The sequence below is a fragment of the Hemiscyllium ocellatum genome, chromosome 12 (assembly GCF_020745735.1).
Source record: "Hemiscyllium ocellatum isolate sHemOce1 chromosome 12, sHemOce1.pat.X.cur, whole genome shotgun sequence".
Taxonomy (NCBI): domain Eukaryota; kingdom Metazoa; phylum Chordata; class Chondrichthyes; order Orectolobiformes; family Hemiscylliidae; genus Hemiscyllium; species Hemiscyllium ocellatum.
In genome coordinates, this window is record NC_083412.1 from 50,403,214 (window position 1) to 50,430,815 (window position 27,602).

Here is a 27,602-nt window from a genome sequence, read left to right on the forward strand (position 1 = left end):
CACTATTATGCTTGATTGGTGCTAATCTTACTCTCGTCATTCTTTTATTCTTGAGATAGCTATAGAAAGCTTTAGGGTTTTTCTTGGTCCTATCTGCCAATGACAACTCATGTCCCCTCCTGGCTCTTAGTTTTCTTTTTGGGTCTTTTCTGGCTAACTTGTAACTCTCAAGCGCCCAAACTGAGCCTTCATATTTCATCCTAACATAAGCTGTTGTCTGCCTCTTGATGAGATTCAACTTCCTCCGTAAACCACATCTCCCGCGTTCGACAACTTCATCCCTGCCTGACTTATACATACATAGCAAGGACTTGCAGTAGCTGGTCCTTGAATAAGCCACATTTCAACTGTGCCCATACCCTGCAGTTTCCTTCCCCATCCAATGCATCCTAAATCTGGCCTAATTGCATTGTAATTGCCTTTCCTCCAGCTATAACTCTTGCCCTGTGGTATACACCTATCCATTTCCATTGCTAAAGTAAATTATAACCGAAAGTGCTCACCTACCTCCAAATCTAAATCTGGTCAGGTTCATTACTCAGTACCAAATCTAATGTGGCCTCACCCCTTGATGGCCTCTCTACATACTGCGGCAGGAAACACTCCTGAACACATTGGACAAAAACTGACCCATCTAAAGTACTTGAACTATTGCATTCCCAGTGAAAATTCAGAAAGGTTAAAGACCCCATAACAACTACCCTATAACACTCACCCTTTCGAGGATCATCTTTGCTATCCTATCCTCTACATCTCTGAAGCTATTTGGAGGCCTGTAGAAAACTCACAACAGGGTAACTTCCATTCTGGTTTCTAATGTTAGCCCATACTAACTTGGTAGACAAATCCTGAAATGTACTTTCTGCAACTGTAATACTGTCCTTGATTAACAGTGACACACCACCCCCTCTTTTCCAATATTCTGTTTCTTACTGAAACCTCTAAATCCCGGAACCTGCAATAACCATTCTTGTCCATACTCTACCCATGTCTCTGAAATGGCCACAACATCGCAACCTCTGGTACCAACCCATGCTGCCAGTTCACCCACCTTATTCAGGATGCTCCTGGTGATGAAGTAGACACCTTTCAAACCAACTTCTTGCTTGCTGGTACCTTCTTGCAATCTTGAAATGTTAGTTCTCACTTTACTACTCAACCGCCCATACGCTTAGACTACAATTTTGGTTCCCATCCCCCTGCTGAATTAGTTTATACCCATCCAAAGAGCATTAGCAAATTTCACCCCCAGCCCACCACACAATATTGGTACCCTCTGGTTCAGGTGATGACCATCCTGTTTGTAGATGTCTAACCTACCCCAGAAAGAGTCCCAATTATCCAGGAATCCAAAACACTTCTTCCTGCACCATCCCTGTAGCCACATGTTCAACTATTGTCCCTCCCTGTTCCTTGCCTCGTGAGCATGTGGTATTGACAGCAACTCTTTGATCGAGTTTTAAGCTTCCACCCTAGCTCCCTGAATTTCTATCTTAAATCCCCATCCCTTTTCCTACCTATGTCATTAGTGCCTATGTGGACCACGACATGGGGCTACTCTCCCTCCTCAAAGATCTCAAAAGCACTATCAGAGACATCGCAAACCCGGGTCGCAGCACACCAACAGTGAGTGTCTCTCATTTCCACTGAGCCTCCTATCTGTCTCCTAACTGTGGTGTCCCCAATGACTAATACTCTGCTCCTCTTTCCCCTTCCCTTCAGAGCAACAGGGACAGACTCTGTCAGAAACCTGTCATATTGCTTATCCCTGGTAAGTCATTCTCCCCCACCCACCCAAAACAGATTCCATAACAGTATACCTGTTGTTGAGGGGAATGGCCATAGGGGATCCCTGCATTGCCTTCCAGTTCCCTTTCCATCCCCTGACTGTAATCCATCTATCATCTTTTACCTGAAGTGTGACTATCTCCCTGTAACTTTTCTCAATAACCCCCTCTGCCTCCCAAATGATCTGAAGTTAATCCTGCTCCAGCTCCAGTTTTAGTTTCCTCACGTGGTTATCGAGGAGGTTGACTTGGGTGCACTTTCCGCAGAGGAAGTCAGCAGGGATACTAGTGTGACCCTTATCTCCCATATTCTGCAGGAGGAACATTCAACTGCCCTAAGCTCCATTCCCACTATTCTAAATTCCCAACGAGACTACTTTTTAAAAAAAAAACTAGTCACCTTACGAATCTGGCACCTTAACAATTATTTTGTACTACAAATGATAAACTTCATACATTGTGTAAAACTTGTGAAAATAAGGGCTTGGAATGGATCATAACTAGCTTTAAATTGAATGAGAAATTGCTGGATTAACTCAGCAAGTCTGGTAGAGCTCATGCAATTGTATTCTGAAGAAAGAACACTGACCTGAAATGTTAACTCTGCTTTCTCTCCACAGATGCTGCCAGATCTGAGTTTTTGCAGAAACTTGATTTCCAGCATTTACAATTCTTTAGGTTTGTTTTTGTTTAAACTTTAGATTGAATCTTTTAAAATGCAGCCTATAAATTGACATTTAACTGCACTCAGTTTATTGTTATGGGCACCAGTTTTCTGACAATATTTCTGCAATGATTTCAATATCACATCAGATTTGTGCTCGCTGTTTAACTATTCATTTCTTAATGAATAAAATCAAGTAAAACTTAGTACTCAAATTAATTTTAAATTTCACTAGTTTTATTGGACTCTGATGCATTGCATTGTAACAGCAATGTTCACAGCCGCCTTTTGTCCTTTATTCAATCTATTTTTCTTTAAGCCTATACCTAAAACATAAACTTGCTGTTAGCTTTATCATAAACACTTCTGAAATTTAGTACTCAGTTTGCAGTCTTAACTTTTTCCTCAATAGTTATTTTTGAGGTGAAGAGGGAACTTTGTCACTTTACTTAAGGGATCAAATGGTGTGTGTCTGATATTTGGCCTCTTTTCTCAAGTAATTGATTCAGACTTGACCATTAGCTGCTAGTGGGCTTTTGCTGCTCTGGCTGCTATTTGCAATAGTCAATTTCCCTAATGTTGGCTGTAAGAAGCTTTTTCACATTTTGGGGTTCTGCTGGTTTCTATACAGAAGTTTTCTATTCGGTATTGTTTCCTTCATGGCTATTGTTAAGCCATGGCTTTTCTGACTTCTGGCTGATCTTAAAGCAATGCAGTTTGATTGAGCAAAGGAGTTTTTGTTTAATCACATTCCTTTCTAGATCATCTCTGGTCTGTTTCTTTGTCTTAGCAGCCTAGAAAATCATGGCAACCATCCTTTACATAGCTTGTTACAAAACTATTTTTGGTTTGAGACCGACTAGTCTTCAGGCTTAAACTTCAAAGCGACACCTTTTTGAGTCGTACCACAATGCTAAATACTGCTGACTGTGCTCATAAACGTTTAGGTTCTGAGTTTACTTAAAGGACTAAGCTATACTTTGTTTGTGTTCAGGTCCACGTGCTCATGAGTCTTTCAAATGATTGTTCCAAACCCACCCACATTGATTTGTGCTCAATGAAGTGCAGCTCTAACATTGCTTGGTGTTTCACTGGGATCCTGATACCCCCCCCCCCCCAGCACAACAGACATCACAATTCCTACGACTTCCGAAAGCTTCAGGATTGGACATTAAAACAAATGTCTACTACCTGTGAAGATCACCTGATCATTTGTTACATAGTTATAGAGTCAGAAACTAACAGAACAGCACAGACACAGGCCCTTCGGTCCAACGTGTCCTTGCCAACCAGCTATCCCAACCTAATCGAGTCCCAGTTGCCAGCACCCGACCCATATCCTTTCTTATACCTATCCAGATGCCTCTTAAATCCTATAATTGTACCAGCCTCCACCGATTTCCTCTGGCAGTTCATTTTCATACACATACCACCCTCTGTGTGAAAAAGTTGCCCCTTAGGTTTTTTTTATATATCTTCCCCTCGTCCTAAACCTATGCCCTCTAGTTCTGGATTCCCCAACCCCAGGGAAAAGACTTTGTCTATTTATCGTATCCATGCCCCTTGTGATTTTGTAAACCTCTATAAAGTCACCCCTTAGCTTCCGACGCTCCAGGGAAAACAGCCCCAGTCTATTCAGCCTCTCCCTATAGCTCAAATCCTCCAACTTTTACAAAGATGTTGCCAATCTTTTCTGAACCCTTTCAAGTTTCATAACCTACTTCCTATTGGAAGAAGACCAGAATTGCAGGCAATATTCCAAATGTGGCCAAACCAACATCCTGTACAGCTGCAACATGACCTCCCAACTCCTATACTCAATGCCCTGACCAATAAAGGAAAGCATACCAAACGTTGCCTTCACTATCCTATCTACCTGTGACTCCAGTTTCAAGAGCTATGAACCTGGTCTCTAAGGTCTCTTTTGTTCAACAACACTTCCTAGGACCTTACCATTAAGTATGTAAGTCTTGCTACGATTTGCTTTGCGAAAATGCAGCATCTTGCATTTATCTAAATTAAACTCTATCTGCCACTCCTTGACCCATTAGATCAAGATTCCATTGTAATCGGAGGTAACCTTCTTTGCTGTCCACTACATTTCCAATTTTGGTGTCATCTGCAAACTTATTAACTATACCTCCTGTGTTCACATCCAAGTTAAGCTGTTAGACAACTAGTTTCTCAGTGAACAGTTATGATCAATATTGCCCTTCAAGAGAAGAAATTGCACCTGACATTAAATGCAAAATTATAGGCAATCTACTGCAATAGTATTGTCTCTCAGATGTAGGTCTGTCTAATACTGCAGCTGGGGATATAGTATTTACAATTAAAAGAATATTCAAGCCATCAGATTAGATTCCCCACAGTGTGGAAACAGGCCCTTTGGCCCAACCAGTCCACACCGACCCTCTGAAGAGTAACCCACCCAGACCCATTTTCCTCTGACTAATGCACCTAACACTATAGGCAATTTTGCATGGCCACGTCATCTGACCTGCACATCTTTGGACTGTGGGAGGAAACCCACGCAGACACTGGGAGAATGTGCAAACTCTACACAGACAGTTGCCCGAGACTGGATTTGACCTGGGACCCTGGTGCTTTGAGAGAGCACTGCGAGCCACTGAGCCACCATGCCACCCCAAAACCTGACTGTCATACATTGCTCTCAAACTCCTACACAAGAGTACAGGAACCCACAAACAAATACGTTTTAATTGGGAAATCCCTTTCAAAATTGCTGTTAACCACAGACACCAAGCCACTGTTTTCCTTATACCTGAGAAAATCCCTTACGAAATAACCGAAAAAGCAAAGCAATATATGCATGATATGATCAGTACAGGGCTATCTGGGAATGAACATTAAAGAATGCGGATAGGTATTGTCAGGGTTCCCAGCCTGTAAATCTGTTTGGATTGATCTCACCCCCACAAAATGGGACACAGAACTCTAACAGCCATGTATACAGTTAATGGATGTTTGACTGATCTTTCCACCAGCAGAACATTTATAAACCTACCCAACACAATAATGTGATATTATATAATGTTCTGAAATATTTATCATCAGTAGACCTTGTGCTGAATGACACTTCTGTATTTTCAAAAGATTCCATTCATTTCCTACATCATTGTAAACAAGGAACCTCCATTAGCTGAATTGCTCCAAGACTGCCTGACTCCAAGGTTGGTGTGTGATCTGCAATGGTTTCTGGTACAGTGTGTCAATTAAATGTGTAAATTCTAATTCACCTCTTGCTACCGAATGGCCTCGTTCTGCACTGTAGAAATTCTATGATTACAGAAGCTTCTGAAGTCTTATTGAAGTCGGATTGCCAAGATGTAATAAGTGGTGAGCTACAGGAGCTGGTGCTGGGACTTTGTTTACATGTTCCTATATATGATAGGACAGAAAGAATGGTTGCAAAATTGGCTGTTGGCAAAATTAGATTGGAAATTTAGGTGTGCAGAGGACATTAGGCTACAAAAATACCCTGGGTTAAGTGAGTTTGCAAAGATGTGGCAAATGGAGTATTATACAGGAAAGTGTGAAATTGTTCACCTTAGGAAAAAAAAACACACTGTCTACACAAGGAGTTTGCAGGTCTCTGAGAGACCAGTCTCCTCATGGATCACAGAGGGTTAGTATCTAGGTTCAACAAATAATTGGGAAAGCTAATAAAGTTGTCTTTCATTGTGAGGGGAATTAAACATAGTGATTTATCCTTCACCTACACAGGGCACTGGTAAGACCTGTGTCTGGAGTACTGTGCACAGTACCTGTCACCTTAAGGATAAATGTATTGGAAGCAGTTCATGAGAAGTTTTACCAGGCTCACAGCTGGAATGGGAGGATGGTTTTGTAAGAAAAGATGGGACAGGTTTGGCTTGTATCCACTGGAGTTAGACTGACTGAACTGGTCCTCACCCTGAATAACTTCTCTTTTCAATCCTCCCACTTCCTCCAAACTAAAGGAGTTGCCATGGGCACCCGCATGGGCCCCAGCTATGCCTGTCTCTTCGTAGGATATGTGGAACAGTCCATCTTCCGCAACTACACTGGCACCACCCCCCACCTTTTCCTCCGCTACATCGATGACACTATCGGCGCTGCCTCGTGCTCCCACGAGGAGGTTGAACAGTTCATCAACTTTACTAACACCTTCCATCCCGACCTGAAATTCACCTGGACTGTCTCAGACTCCTCCCTCCCCTTCCTAGACCTTTCCATTTCTATCTCAGGCGACCGACTCAACACTGACATCTACTATAAACCGACTGACTCCCACAGCTATCTGGACTACACCTCCTCCCACCCTGCCCCCTGTAAAAACTCCATCCCATATTCCCAATTCCTTCGTCTCCGCCGCGTCTGCTCCCAGGAGGACCAGTTCCAACACCGCACAGCCCAGATGGCCTCCTTCTTCAAGGACCGCAGATTCCCCCCAAACGTGGTCGACGATGCCCTCCACCGCATCTCCTCCACTTCCCGCTCCTCCGCCCTTGAGCCCCGCTCCACCGACCGCCACCAAGACAGAACCCCACTGGTTCTCACCTACCACCCCACCAACCTCCGTATACAGCGTATCATCCGCCATCATTTCCGCCACCTCCAAACGGACCCCATCACCAGGGATATATTTCCCTCCCCTCCCCTATCAGCGTTCCGCAAAGACCACTCCCTTCGTGACTCCCTCGTCAGGTCCACACCCCCCACCAACCCAACCTCCACTCCCGGCACCTTCCCCTGCAACCGCAAGAAATGTAAAACTTGCGCCCACACCTCCTCCCTCACATCCCTCCAAGGCCCCAAGGGATCCTTCCATATCCGCCACAAGTTCACCTGTACCTCCACACACATCGTCTATTGCATCCGCTACACCCGATGTGGCCTCCTCTACATTGGGGAGACAGGCCGCTTACTTGCGGAACGCTTCAGAGAACACCTCAGGGACGCCCGGACCAACCAACCCAACCACCCCGTGGCTCAACACTTTAACTCTCCCTCCCACTCCACCGAGGACATGCAGGTCCTTGAACTCCTCCACCGGCAGAACATAACAACACGACGGTTGGAGGAAGAATGCCTCATTTTCCGCCTGGGAACCCTCCAACCACAAGGGATGAACTCAGATTTCTCCAGTTTCCTCATTTCCCCTCCCCCCACCTTGTCTCAGTCGGTTCCCTCAACTCAGCACCGCCCTCCTAACCTGCAATCTTCTTCCTAACCTCTCCGCCCCCACCCCACTCCGGCCTATCACCCTCACCTTGACCTCCTTCCACCTATCACATCTCCATCACCCCTCCCCCAAGTCCCTCCTCCCTACCTTTTTATCTTAACCTGCCTGCCCCCCTCTCCTCATTCCTGATGAAGGGCTTATGCCCGAAACGTCGAATTTCCTATTCCTTGGATGCTGCCTGACCTGCTGTGCTTTAACCAGCAACACATTTTCAACTTAGAAGTGTAAGAGACAACTTGAATGAAAAACATGATTCTGAGGTTCCTTAATATGATAAATGTAAAAGCATGTTTAGTCTTCTGGGAAAATATAGAACTGGGGGTCATCTATGTGTGACAAATTAAGCAAATAGTTTTAAGCAATGTGAATTTTTGCAACTGTTTATGAAAAGGTAGTGGAGGTAGAATCCTTCAATATTTTTAAGGCTGAGCTTCATGTATTAAGGGGATGAAAGGTTATCTGGGTTGGCAGCATTGTGAATTTGAGATTACAATCCAATCAAGTATGTTCTGCATAGCAAAGCAGGCATGAGGGGCTGAATGGTCTACTAATTCATGTTTGAATGTTGTTGAGACAAACAGCAACAAATAGCCTTACAGAAGGTTAAGTATATGCTGACTGAGCCCATTACAATGTCATATTAATCTGATGGTTGTTGTGGATGGGTTAACTGCAGGCAGTGAAGTGGATCACTTTTTTTTTCAGGGGATATCCAATGGATATGGAAATATCATTAAAGGGTAATATGTGGGCTTATCAGAGACAAAGGAGATGCTGGGCATTTGATGCCTGGAGGAGGAAAGCCTCCTAATCAGCCTTGGGACTCTGCAACCACATGGGATAAATGGGGATTTCAACACCTTCCCCATTCACCACCCCCCCCCCCCCCCCCCAACCTACCACCTTCCTCACCTTCAGCTACCTTTTCCACAAACCTCACCTTCCATTTATCTCTCTCAGCCCTGACCCACAAGCCTCATTCCTGATGAAGGGCTTATGCCAGAAATGTTGCATCTCCTCCTCCTGATGCTGCCTGACCTGCTGTGCTTTTCCAGCACCACACTCTTGACTCTGATCTCCAGCATTTGTAGTCCTCACTATCTCCTTATCAGAATTAAATCTGGTTGAGGTCATTATTGAACAGATGCTTTAATAGATGACTGGGCTCCTGGAAAAATTTGATTGCAATCATAAGCCTTTGATCTCTATAGAGTAAGTAAAAATACCACCTGCTGTATAGTGATTTCACCTCTTGAGATTATCCTAAGGAGAATGGTATGTCCAAGGCAGGATCAGATGCCAGCAAGTACTCTTTCCAGAGTAACAGTTGGTGTGGGCCATATGTGAAGATGTTGTTTCTAACACTGGCAGCATTTCACTATCAAAGGATTTACTGGATTTTAGTTGTCTGGTAATTTGTTATTCACTGCATGCAGCATTCTTTTAGAGGATTCACTCAACCAAGTACACAGCAAGATCTTCTGGCTTGTTCAGTGGCCAGCAATCTCCATAATTGAGGAATTTTGCTGTAGCATGTAATACATCTCATATACAGTAATGAATGACAGGAACAGTTCATTGCTACAGAGCTTACTGAGACCCTGGACCTGTTTGCACAAGGGCAGTTTTATTATGAAGGCCATTCTTAACATCACTGTCAGTATTCATGATTATTTGTTTGAGGTTGAAAAACATAAACCTCTGTGACCAATTTACTAATCCATTCCTTTCTCGTGGTCCTCTTCAGAGGTGCAGATTGGGAGAGGAAAATCAATCAACTTTCTTCCGAGGGACAATAATGGGGTGATTCTGATCCTTCTCCTGAAGGAACACTAACCCTCTGGAATAGGCAGGCAGAACTAAAATGTTAGTAAGCTAAAATGTTTACGATGTTGACACTGTCTGTATCAGTTTGGCTAAGGGACTTTCATAATAGTTGCTTTCTAGCCTTAATGTCACCCTTAGTACCCTTTAATGTCATCAATCAAACCTTTTCTTTTAAGATACAGCCAAAGGTCCAATCTGTCATAACCATTGTTACTTTGTCTCAAAGTTCGGCCTACTCCTCCAACATCCTTATCACAGGAGCTACTTACTCAACCCAAACAATGTTGGGAACAATTGACTGTTGATCCCTTCGTTTGTATTACCTATTCAAGGCATGTGGTCATGCCACTAGATTGATTTGTATTTCTGATCTCCTGGAAGCCAGCAGTCAGAAACCAGGATTCAGTTACTTACTTCACCTTTGTAAACTTTCCTGACACATTTATTGATATAACTGTCTCAAAGACATGAGGAATGGGAGAGGCGGAGTAAAAAGGTTTGAAATATTGTAAAAATCTCAGTAATTTACTTGTGAATGTGTATAAGTGTCAAACTATGCTTTTACAAAGGGAAAAAAAGTGGGCAGAGGAATTGTTGAGGTTTTTAGAACCGTAACATAGCCTTTCAATGACTACAGCCGCTCTACACTGAACATGAAAAGCACAATGTGGGTAGACTTTCTTAAAAAACAAATCAAGGAACAGATGCAAAGAAGCATGTGGAGTAGACAAACTAGCATTTTGTGGTAGTATATATGGTGTAAAATCTTTTGAATCTTGCAACAGTAAGACTAAAGCCTGATCTATCTCAGAATGCCTGAGGCAGACGATGATGCATTCTTCGTCCAGGCGTTGGGTGATGAGTGGGTGGCAAGAGAGGAGAGTCATGAGGAAGAATGCCTTGTCTATTGTTTTGGGATCCTTCAACCCCAGGATGTCAATGTGGACTTCAGTTTCCTCATTTCCCCTCCCTTCTTTCCGCCCCCCCCCCCCCCACACCTTACCCCAGTTCCAATCTTCCAGCTCAGCACCATCCTCCTGACTTGTCCCTCCTGTCAATCTTCCCACCCATCCATTCCACCCTCTCCTCTGACCTATCGACTTTACCCCCACTTCCATCCACCTATTGCACTCTCAGCTACCTTCTCCCCAGTCCCACCATCCTCCCATTTCTCTCTCAAACCCAGAGGCTCCCAGCCTAATTCCTGATGAAGGGTATCGCCTGAAACATCCATTTCCCTGCTCCTCAGATGTTGCCTGACCTGTGCTTTTCCAGAAGCACGCACTCAACTCTGATCTCCAGCATCTGCAGACCTCACTGTCTCCCACATTTTCTGAAATCCTAAGGTGTTGTTGCACAAGTCCATATGATATTGTAGTGGATGGTGCTTATGCCATTTCTCATGATTAACCCTTTCAGATTTTCTTAGACTCCTACACAATAGCCATTAACATGCAAGTTGAATGTGCTTGCAACAGTCCAAAAAACAGTGTCGATTGGAGGAAATCATGCTCTTACGGAAAAAGTTCTACTGCAAGAATTATTGCTGCTTCCAGTTCTGACTGAAAGAACCACAAATCGCCTGAATTTGAAATATGTTGTCTTTATTCTTCCTGCACATGTTTTGTTTGTCTCTGGTAGTAATTTCCCCTCTTTCTTTTAATTTTGAGATTGACTGTCAGGGCTCAAAGTTCTCCTGCACACCTCCTTGTTCATTACAACTGCTGGATTTGAGGTGTAGCTAACAATAATCTTAGTATTAGCTTATTGGTAAAACATGATATGCTGATACCTGTACCTTGTTCCAACTGGTGGATCTTGCAACACTAAACCCCGATGGGCCAACTTAAATACATTGCCTGTGCACCTTCCTGTACTGCATCCAAACTATAACACCAGCTAGTTAATGTGCTCTTTCATTCGCCTGCATTTAAATGAGAACAAAGTTAACATCAGAGGCAAATTGAATATCTAGATCAATTAACTTTGCACTTAGCCCCCTACTGTGTACAACTTAGTAAAACTAAAATGTTACCAAATTATTTTCTAAATCCTTTGGAGTTGATTTTTTTTAAATTGCAGGATTGCGTTGTGATTTCAGATTGTACTCCTACAAGTGCCTGAACTATGATCCTAGTTCATTTATGTCTTCAGGACACATTACAATTTGCAGTCTCTGAATTATTTAAAACCAAAATGATTTTCCAATTGTTAGCATTCTCAGATGCTGTTCCAATTCATTTTGAAGCCTTTTCAGCAGAAGCATCATTCATTGTAAACTCTATTTGACTAGGGTTTTCAAAATCATGGAGGCTCCAAAAACCTTCCAAAATGGTGGAGAGGACCTGAATCCAGACTTTCTGGCCCTATTGTCAGCAGTTTTTGTTTTTTTTGCCTGAGGGTTCCTGGTTTTGATGGGGTGGTTGGAAACTAGGCAGCATGTGACGCCCACATATGGGAATTGAGAACTCCGTATGGTCATTTGAAGTCTGTGCTGAGTTCTTATTGACTTGAGTGACTGGACACTGATCGGTTTGTTCTGCCAGGGCCACTATACTACTAACCTAATTATATCCTTGGTCCAAATGTGGACAAAAATTGAGTTGAACTCCAGAGGTTAGGGGCAAAATGACTGTCTGACACCGAGAATATGAGGGAAAGTTCTCCACTGGTTGGATTCATACTCGGCACAAAGGGACATCTTTGTAGCTGCTGTAGGTCAAATGTCCCTACTCCAGGGCGGCAATACAGGACCTCTTCAGAGTCGTGATTGCCACTCAACCATCTTCAGTTGCTTCAGCGATATTTTTTTTTCTTAAATTTGGGTCAGAAGTTGGGGAAGGGGGTGTTTACAATATTTTGCACAATGCAACTCTCTTGATATTTGAACAGTCCATGTGTATAAATAAAGATCTGGACAATCCAGGCTTGAACTGACAAGTGACCAATGCATTCATGCCACAAGGCATGATGTTGCCAGAGTTGGAGGATTTGAGCAACAGGGAGAGATTGAATAGGCTTGGACTGTTTTCCCTGGAGCGTCGGAGGCTGAGGGGATAGAGGTTTATAAAATCATGACGAGCATGCTTGGACAAATAGACAAAGTCTTTTCCCTAGGGTGGGGGAGTGCAGAACTAAAGGGCATAGTTTTAGGATGAGGGGAAAAGATATAAAAAACCAAAGGTGCAACTTTTTCACGCAGAGGGTGGTACGTGTATGGAATGAGCTGCCAGAGGATGTGGTGGAGACTGGTACAATTGCAACATTTAGAAGGCATTTGGATGGGTATATGAATAAGAAGGGTTTGGAGGGATATGGGCCAGGTGCTAGCAGGTGGGGCTAGATTGGGTTGGGATATCTGGTTGGTATGGACAGGTTGGACTGAAGGGTCTGTTTCCGTGCTGTACATATCTATGATGTACGTGCCAAACAATGACCATTTCTGACAAGGGCAGAAAAAAAAACTAACCACAGCCTTTTGTTGTTTAATGGCATTTAATATAATTGCTATCAACATCCTGGGATTTTTGGATTGACCACAACCTGATCTGGACCGGTCACCTAAATACACTAGCTGCAATTGCAGGTCAAAGTTTAAAGGTTTTTTTGCAAGTAACTCTCCTCCAGTCACCAGTATGTTCACTATCTGAAAAGAAGTCAGAAATATGATGGGCCATTCTATTTTCCTGGATGATTGTTGTTCCAAGATTGCTCAAGACATTTGACTCTATTCAGGACAAAACAGCACATTTGACAGTCATCTCATCCAGTACCAACAACATCCACTTCTTTCAGACACTATTACCACTGCATGTTGATGGTACCATTTGCAAAGGCACTGCAGTCATTCATCAAGGCTCCTCTGACAGAGATGGCCTTTTTAAATTTTAGTTTGACATGTTGCCTTTAGCACAGCTGTTATTCTAGCAGGAAATGATCTTCTCTAATACTCTGTCACTTCCATTAACATTTCAAAATTTAACTTGCATTCTTTACAAGAGATGATCAATCCAAATCTTGCCACTCACCTCGCTATTGACACTAAGGATCAGTCTGGTGTCTCTTGAATAGCTCCCCTTTTGCTTAGCAACCAGCACTGAACTCTGCACTCGTGAATGTAGATTCAAAACCACACTGCACTTTGGTTGTTAATTTGAGATAGGAGGCCACTGTTTTGAATGTATAGGTGGACATTCTGCTATGCTAATTGACTGTTGTGGTATGTCGTAGCTAGATGTATCAATTGTGAAACTCATGGAACTCCACTCTTAGATTTGGTGACTTGGCCAGATGCTTAGTGAGGAAGAAGGTCGTAGGTGGATAGAGTTGGGTTGCTCAGATGGGCAGGTCCATGGCAGATTTGAATTTTCCCCTGACAAATGAGAGCGAATATGTTTTGGAAGAAGCTTTTTAAAATATAGGTAAGGAAATACTCACTGAATATGAAAGTAGGAAGCTCAGGAATCTTGGGGTCCTTGTCCACAGATCCCTGAAAGTAGCAGGATAGATTAATAGGGTACTTGAAGGCATGCAAGACACTTGCCTTTATAAGCCATGGAATAGACTATAATGTACCTGGTCTTATGTTGGAGCTATACATTGGCAGTTCTGGTCATGGGACTTTAGGATGGATGTGGTTACACTGAAGGGTTCAGAGGAGGTTTTTCCTGGGATGGAGCAGTTTAGCTATGAAACAAGGCTGGATAAGGTCAGGGTTTTTTTTTTGCAGTAGAGAAGGTTGAGGGGGGGACCTGATTTAAGATAGGAGAGATTTAGGAGCATATAGACAATGGATAGAAAGCACCTGTTCCCCTTTAGTTGAAGTATCTATAACAAGAGGGCACACATTTTAAAGTAGGAAAAGCGCAGCAGGTCAGGCAGCATCCAAGGAACAGGAGATTCGATGTTTCGGGCATAAGCCCTTCTTCAGGAATGAGGAAAGAATGAGGCCTCATTCCTGAAGAAGGGCTTATGCCCGAAACATCGAATCTCCTGTTCCTTGGATGCTGCCTGACTTGCGCTTTTCCAGCAACACATTTTCAGCACACATTTTAAAGTGAAAAGCAGGAGTTTAGAGGAGATTTTAAGGAAATTTGTTCTTCCCCTAGATCGTGGTGGGAATCTAGAATGCACTGCCTGAGAGGGTGTTGGGACGAGAAATCTCTCAACCTTTTCATACTCTGATGAGCTCTTGAAGAGTCACAATATTTCAAGGCTATGAGCCAAGTGTTGGAAAGTCTGACATGCAGGTTTAATAGTTTTTTTTTGGTGCAGATTCAATGGGATCAAAGACCTCTTCTGTAGTGAATGATTTGAGAAGTCATTAGCCTTGGAATAAGATTATGTGCAATATCCATTTTTTCCACTTCTGTGTGCAAACTATTATACCTGTTGTTATATTAAAATTCTTCTGTTCAATCAGTAGTTCCTGTGCTTCTGTCTTTGGTATCACCGGTAGTGAGTCCAAGGGTAGACCATCTTTTGCAAGCTCACTGTCACCCTACATGTGTGACACCTAATAAATGTATGTTTTCTACCCTCCATCTCAAGAACTGTGAAAATTTTGATTTAGTAAAGTGACAAGACCAAATTTAATATAGCCAAGCACACAATGTAAATAAGCTAATTTTATTTAACAACAGGAAATTTGAAAGCTTGGTGCAGGTATCCATAGCTGTTAACTCTAATGTAGCTACGTAAGTAGGAGGAGTCAAGTGAGGATGAGGAGTGAACACAATCGAATTGTGTAATTTGTTGTCACTGTATAAGGCATAGGCGTAGAAGTAGGGCATTTGGTCTAAATTGGATTCTGTTCTGATGTTCTATGAGCTGATCTGATCCTTGACTCCATTTGCCTGTCCTTTTTCTTTTACCCCATAACCTTTGGTTGCCTTATTGATTTTTCTGTTAAAAATCATTCTCAGCCTCTACAGTAAAGAACACCGCAGTCCCGTTACCCTTGGGAAAGAAGTTCCTTCCAGCTCTGTCTGAACTGTGTATCCCCCTTGTTCTAAGAGCATGCTGTTTGAACCTAAACTCTCCCACAAGGGTAAACAACTTTTCAACATCTACCCTATCGAGTGCCTTGAAATAAGGCAAGATTATTAATCAAGTTATCTTCAATTGTTCTTAACTCCAATGACTACAGGCCCAATGTGGGGCATCACAGTGGCTCAGTAGTTCGCACTGCTGCCTCACAGCACCAGGGTCCCAGGTTCAATTCTAGCCTTCTCCCAGTGTCTGCATGAGTTTCCTCCGGATGCTCCGGTTTCCTCCCACAGTCCAAAGATGTGCAGGTCAGGTGAATTGGCCATGCTAAATTGCCCATAGTGTTAGGTACATTAGTCAGAGAGAAATGGGTCTGGGTGGGTTACTCTTCGGAGGGTTGATGTGGATTGGTTGGGCCAAAGGGCCTGTTTCCACACTGTAGGGCATTTAACCTCTCCTCACAAGATAGTCACTCCATACCTAATATCAGCTTAGAGAATCTTCTCTGAATTGATGTAGTGTCGATCAAGCAAGCTGCTTTATGCTGGGTAGTGTCAAGCTTGAGGTTTTTTTTTAAATGCTAGAATATCTTTATTTAGATAAGAGATTTCCCTATTTTTATCCATTCCCTTTTAAAAATAAAGGCCAACATTCAATTTACCTTTCCTATTACCTGCTGAACTTTCATACTCGCCTTTTCTGCTTTATATATGCAAACCATCAAATTGGATAATCCCTCCAATTTCCTTTCAGCACACTGCAGGGCAGTAACTTCCAAAATTGGAGTAAATATATTGGCATACCAATCGGTAAGCACACAGTCACGCAGCTGTTCTGGTTAGTAGAGACATTGCCCAAATCTCTGCGTTACATCTTTCTACTATTTTCTTCCATTTAAAAAAACAATACCTCAAGCTTGATACTACCCAGCACAAAGCAGCCTGCTTGATTGACTCCACATCAATAAATGTTCATTCTATCCCTCCAGTGACGCTGAGCAGCAGTGTGTATCATTGACAAGGCACACTGCAGAAATTCACCAAATATCCTTAGCGACCACTTTCATCTAGAAGGCCAAGGGTAGCAGATACATAGAAATACTGCCACCTGCAAGTTCCCTTCCAATCCGTTCTTCTTCCCAATTTATATTACAGTGCCTTCACTATCAGTGGGTCAGAATCCTGGAATTCCTTCCTGAAAGGTATTATGGGTCAACCTACGGAATGTGGACTGCAGTGGTTCAAGAAAGTAGCTTGAAGGCCCACTGGGGATAGGCAATACATTGTGGCGAGCCAGTGATGTCCATATCCCACAAATGGATAAAAAGGGTGGTGTTTAGCATTTCTACTCTCCAGCCAAAGCGCACAACATCCTGTTTTCTTGTTATATTCAATCTACCAAGATTTTGCCCATTCACTTAACCTGTCTATGTCCTCCTGTAGATTGTCATCCTCACCATTTCTACTTACTTGTCATCTGCATTCTTGATGTCAGGATATTCACATTCCTCATCCAAGTTATGAATATAAATAATGGTGACCCAAACACTGATCTGTGGTACTGAACCTGAAAATGCCCCACATCCCCTTATCTTAATTATGTTTTCTATTTGTGGTGATGTGGAGGTGCTGATGTTGGAATGGGTGGGAAAAAGTCGGAAGTAACATGACAGCAGGTTATAGTCCAACAGGTTTATTTGAAATCACAAGCATTTGGAGCACTGCTTTTGGCAGGTGAAGTCACCTGACTATAACCTGGTGCCATGTGACTTCTGACTTGTACGAGTTGGCCAAACAAATATCATTGCTAATCCACCAGCTCACCCCACCTGCCCAACAAAGGCAGAAGGGGTTTTCGGTAATCCTACATGTGGAACCTTTATCAAATATTATCTGCAAAGTTTGAAGTTTAAGCCTGAGAGCAAGTTGCTCTTCTACTTTATTGGAGGAGGCTATATAAATTGTATGAACAATGTGGAGAGGAAATAGCTTGCACAAAAAATGTTTTATTCTCCAAAGTATAATGTATCTTCTACAAGCATTGGTTTTCAGTCTTTTCACATGTTATGAATTATACTTTTTTGGCGGGAAAAAATTGAGTTTGCTGTCTAGGAATCCACCCAATGTAGTTTGTGTGAAGCTATATTCTATTCAACTAGAATCACTGTGAAAAGTGGTTGAACGTTTGCATCATGAAACCTTCTCCATATGCCAACACTATTGAAATGGATACGATCTATCTGCAAAGCCTCAGCAAGAACAATTGCTACTCAGGAGTATGAATAGGGGTTGAGATGTCCTCCTCGTGATATCCACATACACGGGCCTCTGTTAATTATAACACAATATTTCTATTCTGAATGCCAAAGTGAACAAACATCTGCAAAATTTTTAACACACTCTTTCTTGTTAATCTGTGGATTAGCATGTAGATGGTTTCTGCGGCAAAGCGAAATGCCAGTCTATTGAAAGGCTATGGCGTCCCTCTGTACAAAATATACAACAAGTATTACCCTTGGATGATGAACAGGCATTTTATGATCGTTATCAGTTTTAATGTTACTTTTTGTTATGAATGTATTTGCTGGATTATGATGATTCCTGCAGTGATGCAGAATTCTAAAAGATTGTTTAGTTAAATGCAATTAAAATTCAAGATCACTTGACTGGGGTCATTTGTATCTCTTCCCATAGATAGCATTTAGCTTGCATTACAGAGAAAATTACTGCAGTTGATGTCAAAGTTAGAATGCTCCTTGAATTAAAAATAAATGTGCTAATTAAACTTTTTAAGTGAAGAAGAAAAAAAGGTAAGCAACAAAATGGACAGTTAATTTGAGCCTGTCACATTCATATGTAATGTATGTATGAGGATTTACTTTATTATCTACCAATAAGAAAAAAAACCTTTTAATCTCTATTCTAAATTTACACCAACAACTTAGACCCCCCCATGTAATTAAGTTATGTCAGTCAGCTAAGATGGACAGCATGCATTAATACAATAAACATGAGAACTAACTATTCTTTGGCTCTTTATTTGTATTACCTGATATTTGACCAAACTGGCAATGAGGATGTTAACCAGGTGCTCATTCTCCTTTGAATTCTCACTTGTTTGACAGCCAGCTCTGGAAGACCAATTCCATTCAGTCACCCGTGGCCTTGGGAGAGCTTTTTTTTTAATTTCAGAAATATACTTTTCATGATACATACCTTTTATAATCATAGTCAGCAATGCAGTTCAGTTCTGTATTGTAGCATAGGAAGGAGTAAACAAACAATGGAGTTTGACTTTATCCAATAAATAAACCAAAGGCATCTCTTACTTGAGCCAGCCTACACTTACATTTGAGGCATCAGTAGAGTCTGATAACTGGACAGACCCCTGTTTAACTTCAGAAAGATCTCAGACAGGGGTCTTTTCCCATTGCGCCTTGGTGACAGCTGATCCAAGCTTTAGGGCATCCCTCAGCTCGCAAACCGAAGTGTGTCTTTCACCACCCCGTGGTCCTCTATGTGCACTTGATGTTTATCATGGTGTACATCCCAGCAATAGACTAGAGCACAGAATATTGCGACGTGGAGCTGCTTGGGATAAACCTCAATCAAAAACCACTGCACCTTTCTCCAAACTTCTTTGGCAAAGGCACATTCTGTCAGGAGATGTGCAACAGTCTCTGCTTCAAGGGCTGCATGTGGTGGCACACACTGCTGAAGGATCTCCCATGTAGTGCCCTTTTTTTCTCACTGGCCAAGCGATATCTTGGCACTTAGAAAATTCTGGTGATGGTGCATTCTACCAAATAATTTGACAGTCTGCTCATGAAACAACGTGAGAGGATCCGCCCTCTCCTTCTCCTGCAGATCTCTGATGCTCTGTACTGACCGCTTCCTGATGGACTTGTGGTCAAAGGTGTTTTTCTTTGCAAATTTCTCCACTAAGGATGAGATGACACGGGATAGGCCTGTTGCTTGGAGCATTCCTTGGCATTGAGGTCATCCCATCCTTTGCAATACCTGGGATGGGTAGAACCTCAACGTGTAGTGACTCTTGGTGTTTGCATACCAAGAGTCTTGATGCAGTCACACACAAAAATAGCCATCAGGATGAGGGCCACGTTGGTTACATTCTTCCCCCACCCTTGCCATTCTGCGTTTTGGAACGTGGAGTCCCTGCGGGCATGGTCCATCTTATCTTCCACTTCATCAGGAAGTCTGTTGCAGTTACCTGAACCAGCACTGGTTCTGGAAATGGGCCATGTACAGCAGCAGAGGAGAGTGCATCACACCTGCTGACCAGGTTTTTTTACCTGTAATAGAGAGGGAGTGGTGTTCCCAAAAGCTCTTTTTTTACCTCACTGGCAATGCATTGCTCCTAAGATTTTGTAACCACCACAGCCCCTCCAAACTGTATGCCTTCAAGTAATCTACCCTGACGGTGAAGGGGATAAATGATCGATCAGCCCAATTCCCGAAGAGCGTAGTCTTACTCTGCCTTAATTTACCTTGGCTCCCGAGGCCAGTTCAGATTACTGATGCTCATGAGTTGAAGGACTGACAGTGGGTCTGAGCAGAAAACTCTGATATTCTCCATGTATAGGAAGGCTTTGACCTGCAGGCTTCCGCTGTCTTGAGTAGTTACCCCTCTCAGGCTTGCCAATCCTTGTTGGACTCAACTCTATACTGTACGACACACAAGGACATGGGATATTTTGAGACCAAGAAGGATAAATTCTAGTCCAGCAAGTTAATCGAGGGATGTTTATGGGTATTTTTGGAATCTGATAGTCACCCTGCTATCCTCTGATCCTAGTATGCAGAAAGTAAGCAGACACAAAACAAAGGCCTGTTTGTTTAAAGCTGTCTTTATTTCTCCCTATTGCAAGGCACTGCAGAGTATCTACATGTGACATGCTGGAGACCCTGAACAAAGGATCACCTGAGGCAGTTATACTCTCTTGATTCAAGAAAGTATAATACATTGATTAAGAAATGTGCAGTTATCTAATCCAATCATTATGATGATCAGGTTTACATCATGCATAGAATGAGTACAATTAATCAATCGCTAGGTGGGAGCACCGATCTAATTAATATATAATTAGTTTGAAGGCACATGCGTACTATCTGGTCACGTTGTGCAATTTATTCTTAATGGTTTACATCTGACTTGTATATCAATCATCCTGTCCTGTCCAATGGTCCCTGATGTTTTAATAACTTTTTCCAAGGCACAGAGGTTTAATGGATAAACAGCCCTTTTGTGTAGCCGTGAGCATTATCCTGACTGATCCTGTGCAATGTTGCAGATAAGTTGGCTCCTAAATCAAATGGTATGGTGATGCCACATATCTTCCTGTGTATTGTTTAACTAACTTTCTCTTTAAAGTCCTTGAGTTTTTCCACAGCAGACAACTATGTATCTTCAAGTATTGAAACATATCTTGTAAAGCAATATTTATAGAGGATTATCACAGTAGAGTTTAGTGTAGAATTTCACACACAAACTGGTTAAACGTGACCTTACTGAATGATGGGAGCATGCTTGAGGGGCTATATGGTCTATTTGTGCTCCAATTTCATAAGTTTGTATGACATACTGTATGTGTTCACATAAGCTTGAGAATCTTCAGTTCATACACTCTGAGAATGGACTGTTTTCAGAGCTAATGATTTTTATGCAAGATGGAGCTAATAAGTATAGCTCTGACCACCTCAGAATGCTTTCATGGAGCCAAGTATGGGGAGGGCTTGTTAGAAGAATGATGCTGACAGTGGTTTACCAACTTGTGTTTGGCATTTCAGCAATAGTGTAGCACAGGTATGCCAAATGAAAATGTTTGCTGGATGGCAAACTAATTCAAGTGATAAAGAAAGAGAATGATGTCACTGGGTGGAGTTCACAATGTGGAAGTGAGGAGTACAGGAAAAGTATATTGTTTACTTTCAAAGGGGCCAGCATAAGGTATGTATGTTAAGGTAAATACGTCAGATCACATAAGGCTCCTGCATCATTGCATACTGTACATGTGAACTGCAATTCTTCATGTCTGTCAGTCTTTATTTGTGCCTTTCATTACAATGCCTCGAAATAAATAAAAAAACAGCGACACTTCCTGTCAGTTAATTTATGGCACTTTTTCAGTATTGTGATTGCTAAGTATGTGATTGAAAGTCTAATTCCCTCATAACAATATTTTCCTGACTCTGAGATCACCTTTAAACAAGGGTAAGGCAAAATAATTTGCATTTTTTGCTTTCTATTGCTTAATACATAATCTAAAATATTGCTAGTCCAAATGAGCCTGCTTGTGACTGTCTATAAGTTGCATGATTGTAAAGCTTGAATATTTTTCTTCCCTAAGGACTTTTACATGATTTTTGTGTCCTAGTTGTTTCTGCACATATAGAAATATTTAATCATAACATAACTGCTTTGTGTAACTAGTGATCATGAAATGCTCAAAGGAAAGATTAGAGTTTTTGTTGTATTGAAGAAAACAATGTTCAATAGGCTAGTTTTAAATCACATCTGTAGCACAAATTCTAGGTAGTAGTTTAACTCTATTTCCCTGTAGGAGGTCACTAAACCATTCTTATAAACCTATAGCCAACAGTTACTGTATAGCAATAGATATACACCCAACAAAAACACTGATGCTCTTAGATACCACCTACACATGTTAGGACAGCCAATGCAGGAGAACTCTGGGTATTGATTAAAATATCGGATCACATTTGTCTTTAGTTTGAGTCCCATTTTACTGTGCCTACTGAAAATATACCTCATTTGGGTGCCGTGTTGGATGCAAGTATGTTTTGACTTCAGCTAGAATCAAGTCGGGACTAATGGGGTAAAAATTTTGTCCCACTGCGCATTTTAATGTGAATAATTAAAATGGGCTTTAGGTAATTTCAGGTCATTTCCTAGTAGTTGCTATTCCTAGTGCTAGTTTGTTTTTTGTTCATCCTAGATGATAGCCTAAGGACTCTTGTGGCCCAGTGATAGTGTCCTTGACCTTGAGCCAGAAGGCCCAAATTCATATCACCTGCTCCAGAGATGTGTAATAACGCCACTCAACAGGTAGATTGGAAAAAATGTACTAAATTGTGCCTCTCTTTAAAAGAACCTGAAGAATGGCTGAAAGAATGAGCAACATCATACCAGTGCTTCTGTGGAAGTGATTTTTAAGCATTTTTTTCAGGAATCTTGCTCTTTTGTTTAACCTCTGTCCTATGAAATCCTGAAAAAGGGTGTGTGCTAACATAGAACAAAATGTGAACGATGCTTTTTTCCTGTGTACTGATGCATTCAATGAGGACAAGCTAAAATCGTGTCACCCAGAGAGAAAATGCTCTTTCGCTGCTACCCTGTGTTTCACGAAGATGTTTAATGACATGAATAACATGAATTTTTTTTCACTCTACGTCCTGGGACTCATTATACATATGAGGAAAAAGATTCTGTTTTGATTCAGTTTCAGCACAATCTGAGCAGCAGGTATTTACATTATTGGAAAAAATAAAGCAATTCTATCCATGGGTGCATTTTATATATCTTTGCATCCCATCAGAGTAATAACATGGCACTAAGATGATAAGCTGCCATGAAACAGATTAAGCCACATTTGCAAATATGAAGACCAGAGATCTACAGAATCAAATGTACAACAAGAATATTTTCAAATTACTGTATTTCATTTTAGCAGTGCTTCTGATTATATGGCTACAGACCAGGATCGGAGATTTGCCAACTCTGCTTATCGAAACATCAGAATTTAGTGACAGTTGCATACACGAGGATGGATGTTGTTAAATTGGGTGTTTTTGTTATTAAGTAAAAACACTTAGTGATTAGGTATCAGGACAATTTATTAATATGCTTGGTGATCAATTAGAAGATAATGCATTTCGAATTAGCCTTCTAGCTGCAATCTTAATTCTATGTGAGCAAAAACATAGAAGAGAAAAAAAATGTTTTGATTTGCAGAGCATCTTGGAACCATCCATCCTGTTTGGTGTCTAGCAAAAAAAAAATGTTTGAATAAATAATGAGCTTCTATCTGCATTCACGCATTGCAGTTAGGTTTCAGGATTCTGCAAGCATCCTGCCTAATGTTTTTATCGCACATACATAAAGGTGACCTATTTGGTTGTTGGACTATTTAGCTGTGTGCTAGTATTGAGTGACGATCATGAATAAATCGCCTTGTTTAATTTATGAAGGTCATAAAATTTTTCAGTTGATGAATTATTAAACATTGTCACACAGCATATTCAGCAACTGTTAAAAATATAACTAACTAGTAGTGCAAGGCAAATAGCATGAAACTTACTCTGTGCTACACTAAATATCAGAACTATTGAAATCGTCTAACGACCTGTCATCCAAGGAAGGAAAATACCACTCAAACATATGTATTAAAGCTGGTTCCATGGTATGCTATCTGCTGTTTCAAAGGTAGGGAGACTGTCTCCTAGCATTTATGTTCTATGTCATGTGCCAAGTCATCTGATAATTTCTTCTTTTTAAAAAATGAATTTGCATTTATAAATGTTTTAAGGTTATGAGAGGACATCTTGTCCATCATTAATCCTCAACCAGCACCAGTACGAGGTTGTTATCTCATTACTATCTGTGGGATCTTCCTGAGTGCAAACTGGTTATCTATGTTTCCTGATTTAGAAAAGTGACAGCTTTTCAAAAAATGCTTCCTTGGCTGAATGTGATTTGGGACATACTGAAACTTGGAAGAGCTGTGGAAATTCAAATTTGCTTGGCTTTGTCTGAAAGGGCACTTTCTTAAAAAAAAATGTATGAACCGTTAGCCTATATTCAAAACAAAATCTTGTCAAAATAAGTATATTAAAATTGCCATGTATCCATCAGTCTTTCCCTATGAGAAAAAAACTATAATGGCTCTTCATCTCCATTCATAAATAAATGTTCATTCTGTGGATTATGTTGGTAATATTCATGTTCAAATTCAGAGATTTGTTTACATCAGGTTTGACTGCAGCTCATGTTAACTTGACTGCATTAACTGTGTTAGTAATTGTGTTGCTCTTCATAATGTCAAACAGGCATTGAATTCCAGATTGTTGAACATTTAAAATGCCCTTTCAACTATTTGTTAAAGTCTTGGCTCACGTTATCTTTGCTGCTAAACTTAATTAACTGTCCTTACTCTGGCACTCTTCTTGAGATCACAGCAGTTTGTAATACATTAACAGAAAGCTTGCACCATTACTTGATGCTGGGAAATGAGCATAGTTTTTGATTATTTGTTATTTTGCAAATGTCAATTAAATACTAATTTTAACATGTTACTTGTTTTCAGTTGTGCTGCTAGACACAACAGCTGCACTAGGAGAGCTGGGATGGAAAGCATATCCATTAAATGGGGTAAGTTTGTAATCTTTTAATTACATATGGTAAGTCACAAGCAGCTGTTTAGTAAAAAAGCTCACCTCATCGAATAGGGCTTTATATATGGGACTCTAAGGTGTCTTATGTCAATATTATATTTTCACAAATACTTGTCTTTTATGAAAGTGAATAATTTATTAGAACAAATATGTTGAAAATTTTAAAATGCTTATTATTTTACCAAAGAATTAGATTTTTTTCTTGTGTACTGTTGCTGTGGAAAAGATAGTTTACACTTAAAATTTGATAACTCTGATAATTGATCTTTTGGATCTTGTATCAGGTTAGCTTCAAAGTGAATTTTATGTTCCCAAATAATTTTAATATGGGTGATCCTTCTTTTTATATTCATATTTTACATATTACATTAATGGTGATTTGCTCATAAATTTGGCAGAGTGGACTCGATGGGCCAAATGGCCTTACTTCCACTTCTAAGTCTCATGGTCCTATGATCATTTCAAGCTGTACTTCTCATTCTCTACAGTAAGGTATTCTGGCGTAAAGTAATGTCTCAAATGTTCTCAACTTTTCAATCAGTGACATAGCAACCACACTTGCTGCTGGCCTCCAAGAAAGCCAGTGAGTAAGGCTCTAATGAATTCTGTGGTGTAGCTTTTCACGTGAACAAAAGTTAATTAGATGATTGTAACTGAACTAAGATAGTTGATAACATTTTTTAAAAATTGTGTATTAATTACTATCATGAAAAAATTGATATTTCTCTCAAACATTTGGTTTTTCATGGCCAGTTCAGATTTTTGGCAATAATCATTATGAAGCTAATTCCAGCAGGTTGTACAAATTGTAATTTTCTTTCCTAGATCTTAGCCAGTTTGATGTCTAGTATATGAGTGGAAGTTCTTGTCGATCAGTTAATTTCCCATTAAAGGTTGGGAGTGCCTCAGTAGAGGTAGAAGAAAATTCTTTATCAGAAATGCTCGGGACCAGCTGTTTCTTGGAATTCAGAATCTTTCGGTTTTCAGAATGTGACAATTTGATGGTGAAAATTTTAAAAATCTTACCAGAAAGGCAGACTTCCTACTAAGAATGTGCTTGACCACGTCCCCTCCCCCAACCCAATGTCGCATGAGTGACATGCATCGAGTGGGTTTCGAATTGGGGGTGTTCACAGAGAACCTCAGACCTTCCAGTGCTGGTCCAACATCGCCCCCCCACCCCCCAATGTCGCATCTGAGCGACACACATTGAGTGGGTGTCGACTTGGGTTAAGTGTTTGCTCGTCAAACAATCTTGTTAATGAGAAAAATACTTCACAAAAATACCTTTGGATTTCAGAGCTTTTCGGGTTTTGGATGTTCAGATAAAGGATCTTCTACCTGTACCTTCTGTGGAAATGTATATAATCTCTAGCAGTAATGTTTGCATTTCTACTTGTGAAAGTTACTATAAGTGGAATAAAGATGTTGCATGTTGACAGTTTTGCCAACATTATTATTGAAAAACTACTGTTCTAACATAATTGTGGAAAATTCCTGTGTCTGTAATTTTTTTTTCCCTGCAAGCCTCAGTATGAGAATGCATGGAAATGAGTTTGAAAAATCCTGCAGAATGGTGTGAAAACTTGCATTTCATAATTTCTGCATTGTTAAAAAGAGACAGTTGTGTAAGCTTATTAACGTGCACTGTTCAGGACATTTCACAAGAATACAAATTCAAAGGGAAAATAAAAATGTGTGCTGCATCAAAGGAGAGTGCTGTTAGGTTGGAGTGTTTGAGGGCCTGTATTATTGCTGTATTCCAGTGCCTTTGTCTATTTCTTGATCTCAGATGGAGTTTATTCAGTTGGCTGAACACAGGCATCTGTGATTCTGTGCCCGTCTGAGTCCAGATAAATCATTCACTTGGCACTTCTGTCTGGAGATGATTGCAAATTTTCACCTTGCCTGCTGCGCTAATGTACTTGGCGATCCCATTATTGAGAATGTGGATACTTATGGAGCCTTTTCCATTGATAGAATCATAGAATCACTACAGTACAGAAAGAGGCCATTTGGCCCATCAAGTCTGCAACAACCCTCCAAAGAACGTCACACCCAGACCCAGCTCCCCCACCCTATCCTGCAACCCTGTATTCTCCATGTCTAATTCACCTAATTTGCACTGGGGTGGAGACCCACATAGACATGCAAACTCCACACACACAGGCAGTCACCCAAAGTTGGAATTGAGGCAGCAATGCTAATTGCTGAGGCACACTACCATCTGGTTTGTTGTTTAATTATCCACCACCAATCACTACTCAATGTGGCAGGACTGCAGACCTTTGATCTTTGTTCAGGAATTCCCTAGTTTTGTCTGTTTCATTCTGTTTCTGATATTAAGTATATATGTAGCCCTTCACTAGGTTGGAGTCTTAGTATAATGTTTGTCTGTTACATCTAACATGCACTGCAGCGCTCCTTGCTCAAGCAGGCTTGATGATGATTGTGGAGTGGGGTATATTCTGGCCTAAGAAGTTGCAGATTGTGATTGAATATTGTTACGGGCCATAGTACCTCTTCAGTTCTAAGTTTGAAGCTGCTAGATCTGCTCTATCCATATTTTTTCAGTCCAATGTTAATTACTGTGTGAGTACCTGTAAAATACCCCCCTAACCTTTTTCTGCACTTATTATTTCTTAGCTATTGATTCT

At 41.1% G+C, this 27,602-nt stretch overlaps 1 protein-coding gene across 3 annotated transcripts in view; it reads left to right on the forward strand.

Moving 5' to 3' along the window:
• Positions 1 to 27,602, forward strand: part of epha6 (eph receptor A6) — a 695,738-nt gene that overhangs the window by 42,500 nt on the left and 625,636 nt on the right. For all 3 annotated transcript variants that reach the window (XM_060833528.1, XM_060833529.1, XM_060833530.1), the window contains exon 2: positions 24,858 to 24,922. In XM_060833528.1, coding sequence (XP_060689511.1) covers positions 24,858 to 24,922 — 65 coding nt within the window. The remainder of the gene's footprint in view (positions 1 to 24,857; positions 24,923 to 27,602) is intronic.